This window comes from Notolepis coatsorum, assembly GCF_963971535.1.
Source record: "Notolepis coatsorum genome assembly, chromosome: 7".
NCBI classification, from domain to species: domain Eukaryota; kingdom Metazoa; phylum Chordata; class Actinopteri; order Aulopiformes; family Paralepididae; genus Notolepis; species Notolepis coatsorum.
Genome location: NC_140171.1, coordinates 67,709,373 through 67,724,328, shown reverse-complemented (window position 1 = coordinate 67,724,328; position 14,956 = coordinate 67,709,373). Strand labels below are relative to the sequence as shown.

Genomic DNA, 14,956 nt, shown 5'->3' with positions numbered 1-14,956 from the left:
ACCCAGGAAAAAAGGTTAGAGACCCAGGTAAGACGGTTATCCCATAATTTATGATATAATGTTGCATCTACTGTTTTATATATAATGGGTTACAATGAAACAATACAGAATTGTGCAACAAAGATTTTTTTCCCCTACTACTTTTGATTTAAATTGTATAATTTACATTTTAATAAAGCACGGGCTAAAACATTTTCACATTGTATTAACAATTTCTGAGACTGAGATATATATTTTGGGGGGTGAAATAATTTTTTTACATTTGTGATACAAAGTAATTTAAGTTGGGTACAGTTACAAGACACTTCGGGCTTAAGTTAGAGCAGAGCTGTTTTGCAGGCTGTTATTACGTGTAGCAGAGGCAGCTCTGTGTGTTAAAAGTGTGGTTCCGCTCCGTGTTTTCCCGGGTGCCGTCACCGGGCTACTCACAGCAGCCTCTAGCTGGTTTTTACTCAACTCTTGTCCTGATATCACTCCGCTGGCATGGTGGAGAAGCGGACTTGATTATTGTGATGGTGGCAGGCGGCAGCTAGTGACTAGCGACGAGCCCGGGATCACACGGAGACGTCTTCACGGCTTCCGAAACGCGCCCCATACTGTGTCTACCGGACTACCGAGAGCGTCCCTGCTCTCAACTAAACAACATTTTCACCGGGATTTCTTCCGACCAAACCAATGAGATGCAAGTTCACGGAGCAACTCCGGAGCCCATTCGGTTCAGGCAGCAAAACTTTTTCTCAAAGGACAACACAATTAAAAGGCGAGCGAGCAGCTGCTCTGTGCAACTGTTTGTGTGTATATGACTGATGATCGTTAACGTTCGCTAAGACATCCGGATGTTTTATATGGAGTTGTTGATAACTAGTGTTAGTCTGGCAGTGGGTTTATTATTGTTGAATTCAGTAGCAAGCCCCAGTTGGCTTGCCTAGGTCTCTCTACACACGCTGAGTGTATTGTTGTGTTTTGAAACAGTCTTGAAGCATCGCTCGGACGGAGGGCAGAAGAAGCTCCCTATATCACCTTATGGCTGTTTAGAAACGACTCTTTTAATAAATTCCACACAAGTTACTTAATTTTAGCTATAGCTGATCGCCCTCTCCCCTCCCACGTCGCCTGGCAGGAACACTTTGTAAAGGGGACAACAGCGAGGAGAGGACAGGAGGAGGAGGGGGGCTTGAGAGGAAAAGTTATTCCAAACAAAACACCAGCCACTCGGCCCAATGATGGGGGACTATGCCTCCCCCGCTGCCGGACCCAACGGGAGTATCTGCATGAACAACAGCGGTATGATGAACCCGGCCGGGAGCGTGGTCCCCGGGAACCTGGGCATCCCTAAACACAGCACCGTGGTGGAGAGGCTCCGGCAGCGGATCGAGGGATGCCGGAGACACCACGTCAACTGCGAGAACAGGTACCAGCAGGCGCACGCCGAGCAGCTGGAGATCGAGCGCCGGGAGACGGTGAGTCTGTACCAGCGGAGCCTGGAGCAGCGGGCGAAGAAGTCCGCCAACAGCAAACAGCAGAGCAAACAGCAGGACCCCGACTCGGCCTCCTCCACCGAACAGAGGAATAACACGCTCATAGCGGTAAGTTATTATTATGGACAATAATAAAGTCCTTACAGCCCCCCGGAACCTAATCGTTTCCATTCTCTCGGTGTCTCCCTCTCTCTCTGTGAGTGTTGGCCCACACCAGACTAACTACAAACTAGGCTACTGCCTCCCCGCTGCGAAAACTTGTTGAGAACAGTTCACCGAGTGCTGGCCATTGCCCCACACACCTCCAGCCCCCCCTTCAAAACAGTGTGCCATGCCACTAGCGCCTTTACAAAGAGAGACACACACTTCCCCTTTGAACAAGTCTGTATGCTCGTGTTTTCGGAAATCACAATCAACCTGAAAGATGATCATTGATCTTCGAGGGCTGCGTTGTTTTCCTGATTGATTGATTGATTGAAAAGTTTATTAACAGATTGCAGAATGGGTACAGTTCTGCAATACATACAATTGTTAAGGGGATGCAGACCAGAGAAAGACTTTCGTCTTGTTTACATCAGGGTCCCCCATTTTCAATTCATCATAACATATATGACATACATGACATACAGATAGACAGTACTGCTACATCTATACATTTATGACATATCAGATTTGCAAATACAGTACTGTTTGTGATACAAAAGTGTCCAGAGGGGCTGCAACTTTAAAAGCATGACTATAGACGAGATTATTTTCAAGTGAGTTTAATAATAATGTTGGGCGGGTGGCTTTTTATATGCAAACAACTTCTCCTTTGGTGCTCTTTTGTTTTTCTTGTGTGGGAGGCGGTGTACTGTTCCATCGAGCAGCTCCAGCAGTCTCCTCCAGCATGCTGTGTAACCTTTGTGACATAGTAACAAATCAATAGTCAGTTGCTCCTAATGTTGCAAACATGTAGTACCTGTTATTCCACTCAACTCCCACTCTGTAATTCGCCAAAGTTTTAATTTGGACACTGGTGGCTAATCGGAGCATACACACCTTTTGATATAAACAGAAACTTTTAGGCACTCGTGCATCAGGCTACTGCCCCGACGCTTGAAAGGGAGGGCTCGTAAATATCATTAGCCGTCTCGTTTGCTCCTCGGTTTGTGATTATGTTGTGTTACTCTTTGTGTAACGTTATAGTTTGTGCGAGAGCAGACGCTCCGGCTTTTTACACATTCGCCGTCTTCCGTGGACAAGCAGCTCCGAAAAGAACAACAACAACATGTCGGGAATGCCGACATTGTTGTTCCCTTTTGTTGCAGCAATGAGGCCAATTCCCCCCCTTTGATATGTTAACTAAAGAATGTCTTTGGCGCTCTTTTAATTTCTGAGGCAAGCCTAGTCCTTATTCAAGAGCCGTGCGGGGCTGCGGGCCGAACTAGCCACAACCAGAGAGAGAGAGAGAGAGAACACCGGTGTTAGTGATAATAAAGGACCTCCCAGCGATCCTTGTGGACATTAAACCGAACCGCCCATTAGATGGTCGGCAACAAATGCTCCGAGAATGAACGGATTACCGCTTAAAGGCACAGCAGCACCCTGTTCTACTCTCCCTCCGTGCTCCTCCTCCTCCTCGAAATCGCCGTTAATGACACCAGTCATAATAACTACACACGGCGTTGGGAAACGAAACTATTAGAATAAATACACCGCGTGGTCAGTATCTCATACTGCATAATGTTATGATGCCATTTGCTACTACACTGTGAATTCACGGGGGGCGAACTAATAGTCTCTACCCCTTATTTTCTCCGAACAACACAGCGGCAGCTAGGTGGCTGTATGTCGCTGTGTAAAACCAGGCATTCTAGGAAAGGTATCTCTTGTTGATATAAACACACACACACACACACTAGGCTAGGGTAGGGTAGGGTAGGGTATGTTCTGTGAGGCGCAACATGGGAATGTACTGTGTTGAACAGGTGTTTTATCTAGCTGCAGTGAGTGACTACAATTTGACCAATACAATACTAATCTTCTGATTTGAGTTCCACTATGTCCGCAGTGTGATATTGTCATGTCATTAAAGATGATGTTACAATTAAACAGTTACCTATGGTGGAGATCAGGTTATGCTACTATAGGTACTTCCCAAACACCAGAGATCAAATGGGCAATGTTGTTGCTAGTTTGGCACATATAGTTTAGATATCGTTTCAGTGATCCAGTTGTAGTTAGTCATATACACTTGTGTTTATAATTCCTATAACAATGTATTTTTTCAGCTTTGTAGTACATCATTGTGACTATTTTGTATCATACTACACTGTGATGATGTTACATGCTTAGTAGTCACAGTAAATTAGTTCCAGTTGCAGGCAGGTCTAGGATATAGGCTTTTGCTTGGATCTCACAATTGCCGCTGTTTCTTCAACCTTTTACTTTTGTCAAGTGCACCCTGGATCCCTGTGCTGGGACTAACAGTTCTCAGACACACCCGTGTCGAGGCAGGGGCAAGCCTGTAATTATGGAAAGTGTGTGTGTGTTCAGACTAACTATTAGTGAGGGAGAAGAAGTTGTTGGGATTCTGTTCTCTGTCTTTCCCACCATTACTCAGCTGGTAGCATTTTCAGAAACTAATGTTAGCATTTTTAGAAGCACAAAACAGTAACAATGGCTGTAGTGGTGGGTAGGCTCACCGAATACCCAGGATGAGGGGTGGTCAGTAGCTAGCTTCTGTCCATTACGTACATACATGCACACACACACCCCTTTATCTTCTCCGTGAGGTCTGTATCCTATTATCGTCCCATAATGTTCATGGCATGGTGCTCGCTCTCTCACATCATTTACCCTTGCACGAGCAATCCTCAGCACACAGATGTGAATTATGCTGGAAATTCACATAAAAACACAGTAAATTCATGGTCACTTAACCCTTGTTAATTTGATTATTACACATTTATGATCTGATCATCTCTGGGAAAGATTTGATGGATTTCCATAGTTTCCCAGGTGCTTCTGCCCGTTTGCCATCACTGCCAAAATATGACATGCACACCACCTCCCCATCAACATATCCAATATACATAAATGCTCATACTGTAAATGTTCACCTGCTGTTGTTTTCAATGTCCGCTCATACTGTAAATGTCCCTCCGTAGCATTAGCTTGCTCTCTAGAAGTAGGGCTTTCTGTCTGCAACACTACAGCATTACTTTTCATTCATGATGATTATTTTTTCTCCTATCAAAAACTGAATGTAGGCCTATAGCTTAGAAATAACCACATACAGGGCGGCTACGTGGCGTAGTGGGCAAGGCGCTCGGCACGAAATGCTGGAGACGCTGGGCTCGTCAGTTCGAGCCCAGCGCTCCACATTTGCTTTCAGTTTAGCTGGTCGTCCGTACTAATACACATTGGCCGTATTAGGGGGTGGGAAACTGATGGGTGGGGATCGGGCGTTGTGGACAGCGACTCCTACAGGTCGGTTGGTGCGCCTGCGCAGTAGAATCAGGAAGTGTCGGGGGCAGCGTGAGCCTCCCACGCGTTACTCCTCGCCACTGAGAGATCGAGCTGCGCAGGTGAAAAGATGCGACTGCTGTTACCTCAAGTACCGGAGAGGACTTGTGCTATGTATGACTTAGTCCACATTGCAGCCGGCTTGTGGGAGGCAAGAAACAGCGTCCGTGACAGGGGAGGGTTGAATTGGATGATACGAAATTGGGATGGGAGAAAATATAGAAAAATGGCAGAAAAAGTGGACCAAAAAAAAAGAAATAACCACATACAATAGCGCAGAAATCTATACTTTATTGCGCTGATTTCATTTGTGCTTTATTGTACATTTATGAAAGACCAATATTGGACAAGGACAATCAGTTGGGCTCTATCCCGTACGGTAGACCTCGGTATTAATGGGGAAGGGGATGGGTTGATTCGGAGAGCTGTACTGGCACCCATCCCTTGTATGTTACTCTATCATAGTATATATTTTTTAACAGAACGGAGATGAGTGCAACAGCTTATGAGTTGGGAACTGCTTTGCACTCTCTGAACAGAAATATTCTAGACTAGAGGTAGAGGATATTTCTATGTGGAATAGCTTGCTCTGTGTGGCACCCTATTGGGCGAGAGGTCTGGTTTAGACCTCTTGCCCAATAGGGTGCCACACAGAGCAAGCCACATAGAAATATTCTCTATATAGAACCACCTTGCTGGTTCCCGGCTGTATTATGTACCGCTACACTTTGCTAGCTTCATATCAAAGCTGGGCAAATTAACGTAGACTGAAATTTACTTTAGATCTCCCGGGCGACGGTATGTCATGTCATATTTTTACTTACTCAGAAGCATTTTATATTGCCTAAACATAAAATGCGGGCCACTCAAGTCATTTGTCAAGACACTTACCCCAGAAGATGTTGAAATGGTCCAACTTCCACCAGTCTGTCTGTTTTCCGGAGGCTGACGTCTTGATTTTAATGTAAAACGTGTTATTTTTCACTCCGAGCTGCATTCAATTCAAGATGTCAGCGCCCAGAAAACAGACCGACTCTCTGTTGGAAGTTTTGAGAAGCTGGGACCATTTCAACAATTCGGGGCAAGTGAACCACATTTTATGTCGTAATATAAAATACTTCTGAACCACCATTCCAGCTATAGACCTGTTCTATATACAACCATTATACCAGCTAAGCTATAGAATATTCCTTTATAGAACCACTCTACCAGCTATAGAACTATCGCAAACAAAACCGATCATTTGAAATGTGTGGTGGAGTCGCTGCCACTGGTGCAAATCCCTCTACATGGACATGTAGTTCTGGCTCAGACAATGCCTTGCCAGGGAGGGGGACGAAACCCCAGATTGTTCAGCATGCTCTTTGTCCAAATTGCTTTTACACTTCACGCACCTGCAGCAGAACCTGTGCGGCCAGGGAGCGAAATTAACTTTTTGACTCACCGGCCAGTGGTGGGTAGATGGGAAGAATCTACCCGCCAAGCATATTTCTTACCAGCCATTTTTTTTTAATTTTTTTTTATAAAATATATATATTATATAATCATACTTGTAGTTGTATTATCTGCGAGACATCGCCACCACGCAACAAGTCAAAATGCTCGCTATCTGCAAATGGCTCCACTGTCTGTGTGTATACTCGAGTAGCCTCCAGCTCCAGCAAGGATTCTCCGGCGCTGCAGCTGGACCCTATACTCTACATTCAGCATGCAAGGATTCTCCGGCGCTGCAGCTGGACCCTATTGGTATAACGTTACTGTGCTTTGGTCAAATCACATTCAGCATGCCCTCAGCTAGAATACGCATTGAATCAATGTTATAATACATTGATATCAGGAGCTATCTGTAGCTACTGCTAGCCCGCTAGATAACGTTACTTAAGACAACGCTTCAGTGAACTATTTAGTTTACTGGGACATATAGAGCTAACGTGAGCTAACGAGCCAGCTGGCTCGCTCTCGCTGCCACTTCTTCCGCGGTGAGTTGTCTTTTTACCAGCCGGCTTACTCCTTTAATATGGTTCCACATACTGTATCAGTGATTAATGTTATTTAACGTTATTACTAGGGATGCCCCGATCGATCGGCCACCGATCGTTATCGGCCGATACTCAGTATAAATATGCAATCTGTGAATTCCGATAATGAGTCATATTCGCCGATCGCGGAAACCGATCAAGCGAAGGTCTCACTCGCTGTCTGTCTCAGACACACACAACCTGCAAACTGCCGCTGCTCCTCCTCCCTAGCCCCGCCCGCCCCGTGTAGAGTTTGTAAACACTGAGGACTGAGAGGAGGCTCCCCTGCTCGAGTCTGTAGTGCATTCGACCTGAGCTAACGTTAGCTATCGTTACTGTTTAAACAAAATTACCCAGTCAACTATTCACGTTTAGTAGGCATTGTCTAACGGTATTTAGCCGGCTAGCTACTGATGGCTCCTGATATCAACAAATGATCCAGAAAGTCTAGTAGTCCATGTTCATACCTCCGTTAGCTTGCGTTAGCTTGCGTTAGCTGACGTTAGTTCTCTGTTCAAAACGAAATGTCCCATTGAACTAAAGTTCTGTCTTAACGTCATCTAGCCGGCTAGCAGTAGCTACAGATAGCTCTTGATATCAATGTCTTATAACATTGATTCAATGCGTATTGGAGCTGAGGGCTTGCTGAATGTGAAATGACCAAAGAACCGTAACGTTACCAATAGGGTCCAGCTGCAGCGCCGGAGAATCCTTTTTGGAGCTAGAGGCTACTAGAGTACACAGACAGTGGAGCTGTTTGCAGATAGCGAGCATTTTGACTTGTTGCGTGGTGGCGATGTCTCGCAGATAATACAAGTACAAGTCTAATTATTATATATATATATATATATATATATATATATATATAAAAAAATGTATATAAAATAATTTTTAATTTCTTTTTAATCAAAAACAATCGGTATCGGATCGGTATCGGCCGATATGGCTCACGACGATCGGTGATCGGTATCGGTGGCAAAAAACGTGATCGGGGCATCCCTAGTTATTACATTTTGCTAACGTTGGCTACTCGGCGTTAGCTAGGTGGGCGTAACGTTAGCTGAGCTCCCTACAGAGCAGAAGAAGAGCGTGTAGCGGATGTCACGTTGGTAAACAAGCCAACGAGATGACGCGCCGTGAGAGACGCGGTTGCCAAAAACTGCGACTGTCGTAAAACCAAAACACACCGCAGATTTAATATTTTTACATGACTATTTGGTACCCGCCACACGGCGGGCAGACCTCTCAGTGGCAGTCGCCAAACGTAAAAACTGACCGCCAATGGCGCTTGGCCGCCTCTAATTTCGCTCCCTGTGTGTGGCTTGTGTGATGGCGACAACTTGTGACCTATGCTGTTACCAACACTTCCAGCTCCACATCACTGTCTCAGTGGTAACGTTAACAGGTTTACAGCTGGAAGATTAGTTTGGCTGTGAGGGATCTGGTAAGAAACCACTAAAACACAGTAGCTCAGGGCACAGTCTGTCTCTGGCCCTCCTCTCGCCTTGGCAGGCACCACGCCAAGGAATGTCACACACACACACACACACAGTTGTCCTGCTCAGCACTTGGCAGCAGTGGTCAAAGTGTGGGCGGCTGAGTTTTCATGAATCCGAGGCCTTCCTTCCTCTCCTCCCTTCCTCTCCTCCCTCCCTCCATCCAACCCTCCGTCTCTGTCTTCTCTGGTTTCAGCGTTAGTACACTGCTAAAGTAGTGTGGATGGTGGTGGGTATAGCATTGTTAATGTAGTCTGGGACCGTTGCCCAGGCGCTATATTTATACCAGTGAGCTGGCTCTGAGCTGGCTCTGAGCTGACACACACACACATACTGTGACGTAGGCTAGGCCTATAGTCATGACGTCACACAGACATGCTGTTTTTGACTCACTGCACAGTACACACTCGACTCAGTGTGTGTGTGTGGTGTGTGTCTCTCTGTCTCTCTGCTTAATCCTTTCTGCTAACTGAGTCTGCATAGTAAATCTATTCTGTTTCGTCATTCTGTTTATCCCTTTTTCTCTCCGCCATCTCTCCCTCATCCACACATGCGCACACACACAGTCTCACTCATGTACACACATACACACACGCACACAGTCTCACTCGTGTACACACGCACACACACACAGTCTCACTCGTGTATACACGCACACACACACAGTCTCACTCGTGTACACACGCACACTGCATGTTTTTGATTTGGGGAGGCTGTGACCACATTCCCTTCTGCCCACGCATGTTCACATGTTCTAGACTAGAAACACACAGGCACTCATCGCAAACCTTTGCATAGGGAGGGAGCAGTGTCCCATGCATATAGGAGAGAGAGCAGCGTTCCATGCATATAGGAGAGAGAGCAGTGTTCTATGCATATAGGTGAGAGAGCAGTGTTCCATGCATATAGGTGAGAGAGCAGTGTTCCATGCATATAGGAAAGAGAGCAGTGTTCCATGCATATAGGAGAGAGACAGTGTTCCATGCATATAGGAGAGAGAAAGTGTTCCATGCATATAGGAGAGAGAAAGTGTTCCATGCATATAGGAAAGAGAGCAGTGTTCCATGCATATAGGAGAGAGACAGTGTTCCATGCATATAGGAGAGAGACAGTGTTCCATGCATATAGGAGAGAGAAAGTGTTCCATGCATATAGGAAAGAGAGCAGTATTCCATGCATATAGGAGAGAGAGCAGTGTTCCATGCATATAGGAGAGAGAGAGCAGTGTTCCATGTATATAGGAAAGAGAGCAGTGTTCCATGTATATAGGAAAGAGCAGTGTTCCATGCATATAGGAGAGAGAGCAGTGTTCCATGTATATAGGAGAGAGACAGTGTTCCATGTATATAGGAAAGAGAGCAGTGTTCTATGCATATAGGAGAGAGAGCAGTGTTCTATGCATATAGGAGAGAGAGCAGTGTTCCATGCATATAGGAGAGAGAGCAGTGTTCCATGCATATAGGAGAGAGCAGTGTTCCATGTATATAGGAGAGAGACAGTGTTCCATGCATATAGGAAAGAGAGCAGTGTTCCATGCATATAGGAGAGAGAGCAGTGTTCCATGCATATAGGAGAGAGAGCAGTGTTCCATGTATATAGGAAAGAGCAGTGTTCCATGCATATAGGAGAGAGAGCAGTGTTCCATGCATATAGGAGAGAGAGCAGTGTTCCATGTATATAGGAGAGAGAGAGCAATGTTCCATGCATATAGCAGAGAGAGAGCAATGTTCCATGTATATAGAAGAGAGCAGTGTTCCATGTATATAGGAGAGAGCAGTGTTCCATGCATATAGGAGAGAGAGGGAGCAGTGTTTCATGTATATAGGAGAGCGAGAGCAGTGTTCCATGTATATAGGAGAGAGAGAGCAGTGTTCCATGTATATAGGAGAGAGAGAGCAGTGTACCATGCATATAGGAGGGAGAACAGCATTCCATGCATAGGCCTATAAGAGAGCAGTGTTCCATGCATATAGGAGAGCAGTGTTCCATGCATATAGGAGAGAGAGAGAGCAGTGTTCCATGCATATAGGGGAGAGCACTGGTCCATGTATGTAGACCTGTTTGCTGTATACGTCAGACTCAGTGTGTGCGCACATCAAGGGGGCAAAAGGAATGTAATCCTGGTCAGAACAACGGGGCAGACTACAATATATTTGCATTTGTTAGCCATGCTAGCAATCTAAACAAATCAATCCATGCCAAAGCTAGATATGTAAAAGATTAAAGACTCACACTCACAGCCATGCTGATTTGGCAAAATGACATCCATCCGTTTTCCTTTGAAACTACTTTTAGTCAGGGGAGTGTCGTGGTTTCTCCATAGAGCCCTGTCATACTTTTTTAGCGCAGCAGTTCACGCAGTAGGGGGCAACTTAGTCACACGATTGGCTCAACTTATTGCTGATTGGCTCGAACATGGTATGTTTGTATACAGCGAACAGGTCTATAGGAGAGAGAACAGTGGTCTATGCATATAGGATAGAGAGCAGCGTACCATGCATATGAGAGAGAACAGTGTTTCATGCATATAGGAGAGAGAGCAGTGTCCATGCATATAGGAAATAACTGGTCTATGCATATAGGAGAGAGAGCAGCATACCATGCCAGTGTTTCCCACAGGATTTTCAGAGACTATGGGGGGTGAACCTCCGACCCTCTAGGGGGGTCCGGGGGCATGGCCCCCTGGAACTTTTTTTATTTTGTGTACATTTTAAAGTTAAATGCATCAATCTGGTGCACTTTGAGAGCAAAATAAAGAGGCTTAGATCTATGATGAACTTTGTGCTCAAAACACAAAATCGACTAGACTAGTGCTTCCTAGGGCTGTCTTAAATACTTCGAAGCTTCGTTTGATGGGCATGGGATTCGAATATGAAAATAAAATTCGATTATGTAAAAAAATATATATATGAATTTAAATGTAATTTTTTTTTGCAAAATCAACTCTGCCTCTCTTTGTTAACTACAACAAGCAATGCTGTTTGTTATTTAAGGCCCTGTTTAGACGGAAACGCTAGCAGGTGAATCCGCAAAAATATTTTTTCGGATGTGCCTTTCGTTTATACGGAAACGGCGTTTTTACGGGGTGAAACCGTAAAAAAGTGAGACCACCTTCCTGGGTGGAATTCCTAGAAACGATAAACCTTTGTGCTATCATCTAAACCAGGGGTGGCCAACCTTTTTTGAACCAAGATCTACTTTTTTATTTACCACCTAGCCCGAGAGCTACCAGCCAAAATTGTATATTGTAAGCAGTCATTTGAGGCTTTATAAAAGCAGCATAATGAACACAAATCTGTCAGTGCAGAGTCCGACCTCATCTTAAATAACAAACAGCATTGCTTGTTGTAGTTAACAAGGAGAGGAAGAGTTGATTTAGCAAACTTTTTTTTTTTTAATAATCAAATTTTATTAATCAAGATCTACTTGAAATCAGCCCGCGATCTACCTGTCGATCGCGATCGACTGGTTGGGCACCACTGATCTAAACTGTCAAACCGCATAAAACGATGACGAAAGGGTTGTCAAAGGCTCTCGTCGCGCGTACTGCTTACATCACAGGCATGCGCCAGTAGCCTAGAAGCGTAAACAAAGCATGTCTGATTCTATCCATGGCGATCACCTGAAGGCTACATTGGCAGTACTTAAATACACAAGAATCTGTCCCGCGGCTATCACAACAATAGTACTGGACCCACTGTCTGTGAGTGACTCTGCTTTGGTCCAATCACATTCCCCACCCACAGTCTGCGAATCAGAGGCAGAGTAGGGCGGGTCTTCACAGCACGTCATGTGACATATGCGCCAATCGTGTGACAGTGGGTCTCGAGTCGTTACAGCGTCGTCTGCACGCAGAATTCCATCCCAAAACGCTAGTCTAAACGCAAAATTAAAAGTGAGACCGCAAGACGACTTTTGCAGTTTCTGTTCAGACTCTCTCCGTCTAAACGTAGCCTAAGATGAGGTCGGACTCGGCACTGACAGATTTGTGTTCATTGGGCTGCTTTTATAAAGCCTCAAATTTAGTTTAAACTTTACACCACTGACAAAGTTGAACAAAGTCCCACAACATACAAAAAAATATATATATCTCTTTTTAAAATTTTATTTCTATTTCGAAGCCCTAGTGCTTCCCAATCCTATCCTCGAAGCACCCCAGCCGTTCAATGTATTTGTTACATTCCACCACCAGCACACCTGATTCAACTTAACTAGCCCTTTATTAGTTGAATCAAGGTGTGCTGGTGGTGGAATTTAACAAATACATGGAATGGCTGGGGTGTCTCCAGGAGAGGTTTGGGAACCACTGGTCACTAGAGCATACATTTGAGCCATCAAAGAAATTAAGCAAAAGTGGTTACCTGTGTTGAACTGGTTTATTTTTTTAGAAAATAAAAAAATATAGTGGATTACTATTACGACTACTACCACTGCCAATACTACTGATACATCCCTATTGGCAAACTTTATATTTAAAAAAAAATTATTAATGGGAAACCCTGCATGCATATAGGAGAGAACAGTGGTCTATGCATAATATATAGGAGAGAGAGCAGTCAGTGTTCCATGCCTATAGCATAGAACAGTGTTCCATGCATATAGAGCAGTGTCCCATGCATATAGAGCAATGTTCCGTGCATATAGAGCAGTGTTTCGGGTAGGGATGCCCCGATCGATCGGCCAGCGATCGGTATCGGCCGATATTCAGTATAAATATGAGATCGGTGATCGGTGATAATGCTTTATTTTCGCCGATCGTCAAAACCGATAGAAAAACATGATCCAATTCTTAGCGGAGATCTCACTGCTGACTTCTCTCTCAGACACACAGTTGCCTGCAGCATACGGCCCCTCCTCCTTCCCAGCCCCTCCTGCACTCGTGTAAACAAGAGGCTCCCATGCCTCGCAGTCTGCTATAGTCTGGTGCATGCGACGTGAGCTAACGTTGGCTACCTACCGAGCTAACGTTACTGTTTAAACTAAATGACCCAGTGACTACATGAGGCATTGTCTAACGTTATCTAGCTGGCTAGCTACTGATAGCTGCTGATATCAACAAATGCTCCAGCAATAGTCGAGTGCATGATAAGTTACCTCCGTTGACTCGGTAGCTCACGTTAGCTCACGTTAGCTCTAAACTAAATAGTTCACTGAGGCGTTGTCTTAACGTTATCTAGCCGGCTAGCAGTAGCTACAGATAGCTCCTGATATCAATGTCTTATGACATTGATTCGATGCGTATTCGAGCTGAGGGCATGCTGAATGTGATTTATACCAATAGGGTCCAGCTGCAGCGCCGGAGAATCCTGACCGTAGCTGGAGGCTACTCGAGTACACACAGACAGTGGAGCTGTTTGCAGATAGCAAGCATTTTGACTTGTTGCATGGTGGCGATGTCTCGCAGATAATACAACTACAAGTATGATTATATAATATATATTTTTTATTAAAAAAAAATTATTATTATATATATATATATATTTCTTTTTATACCAAAAACGATCGATATCGGTATCGGCCGATAGGGCTCAAGACGATTGGTGATCGGTATCGGTTTCGTGCATATAGAGCAGTGTTCCGTGCATATAGCGCAGTGTTCCGTGCATATAGCGCAGTGTTTCATGCATATAGCGCAGTGTTTCGTGCATATAGAGCAATGTTTCATGCATATAGAGCAGTGTTCCATGCATATAGAGCATTGTTCCATACAGTAACATTGCAAAATCTTTGTCACTCTTGGTCTGTCTCTGTCTCTGTCTCTTTCTCTCTTGCCTTCTCTCTCTGTCTGCCTCTCTCTCTTCCTCTCTCTATATCTAAATCTATAGGCTTTTTATTAACTTTGGGTGATGAGAAACTATTCAGAAAAAGCAATAACTGTTATAATTAGGGGTGTAAAGGTACATGTATCCGATTCCGTACCGAACCGAACCGTTTCAGTGTGTACCGTATCGTACCGAACGGCTGTGTACCGAACGAATACAACGGTATGTTAACCACTAACGACCGCCCACCGGGGGCTGTTTTTTTCACAATCTAATATAATTATTATTATATATTTTTTTATTTACAAGTCGATCATTAATTTCAATATAGAATATTCGTTGACAGCCCTACAAGTACAATTAGTTACTGCAAACTACATGGAACTGAGTGGAACATGGAAAGCCAAACTTCCCCCCACTGTACCGAAAATCCGTACCGAACCGTGACTTCAAAACCAAGGTACGTACCGAACCGTGGTTTTTGTGTACCGTTACACCCCTAGTTATAATATACCGGTAGTTATGTAAGGGATAATGTATAGCTACGAGGTCATTGTCGCAAAATAATTGACCGACACAGAGTTTAGAACACCGAGGCGCCGCGCCGAGGTGTTCTAAACGCAGTGAAGGTAAATTATTTTGCGACAATGACTGAGTATAGCTATACATTATCCCGCTTATTACATGGCTAA

At 44.5% G+C, this 14,956-nt stretch overlaps 1 protein-coding gene across 1 annotated transcript in view; it reads left to right on the top strand.

Annotated features, from left to right (window-relative positions):
- Positions 1–1,223: 1,223 nt before the first annotated feature.
- maml3 (mastermind-like transcriptional coactivator 3) overlaps positions 1,224–14,956 on the top strand; it is a gene marked incomplete at its 5' end in the record, with an annotated part of 329,880 nt that continues 316,147 nt past the window's right edge. Inside the window, one exon of the mRNA XM_084318854.1 lies at positions 1,224–1,586. Within this exon, the coding sequence (XP_084174980.1) occupies positions 1,224–1,586 (363 nt within the window). The remainder of the gene's footprint in view (positions 1,587–14,956) is intronic.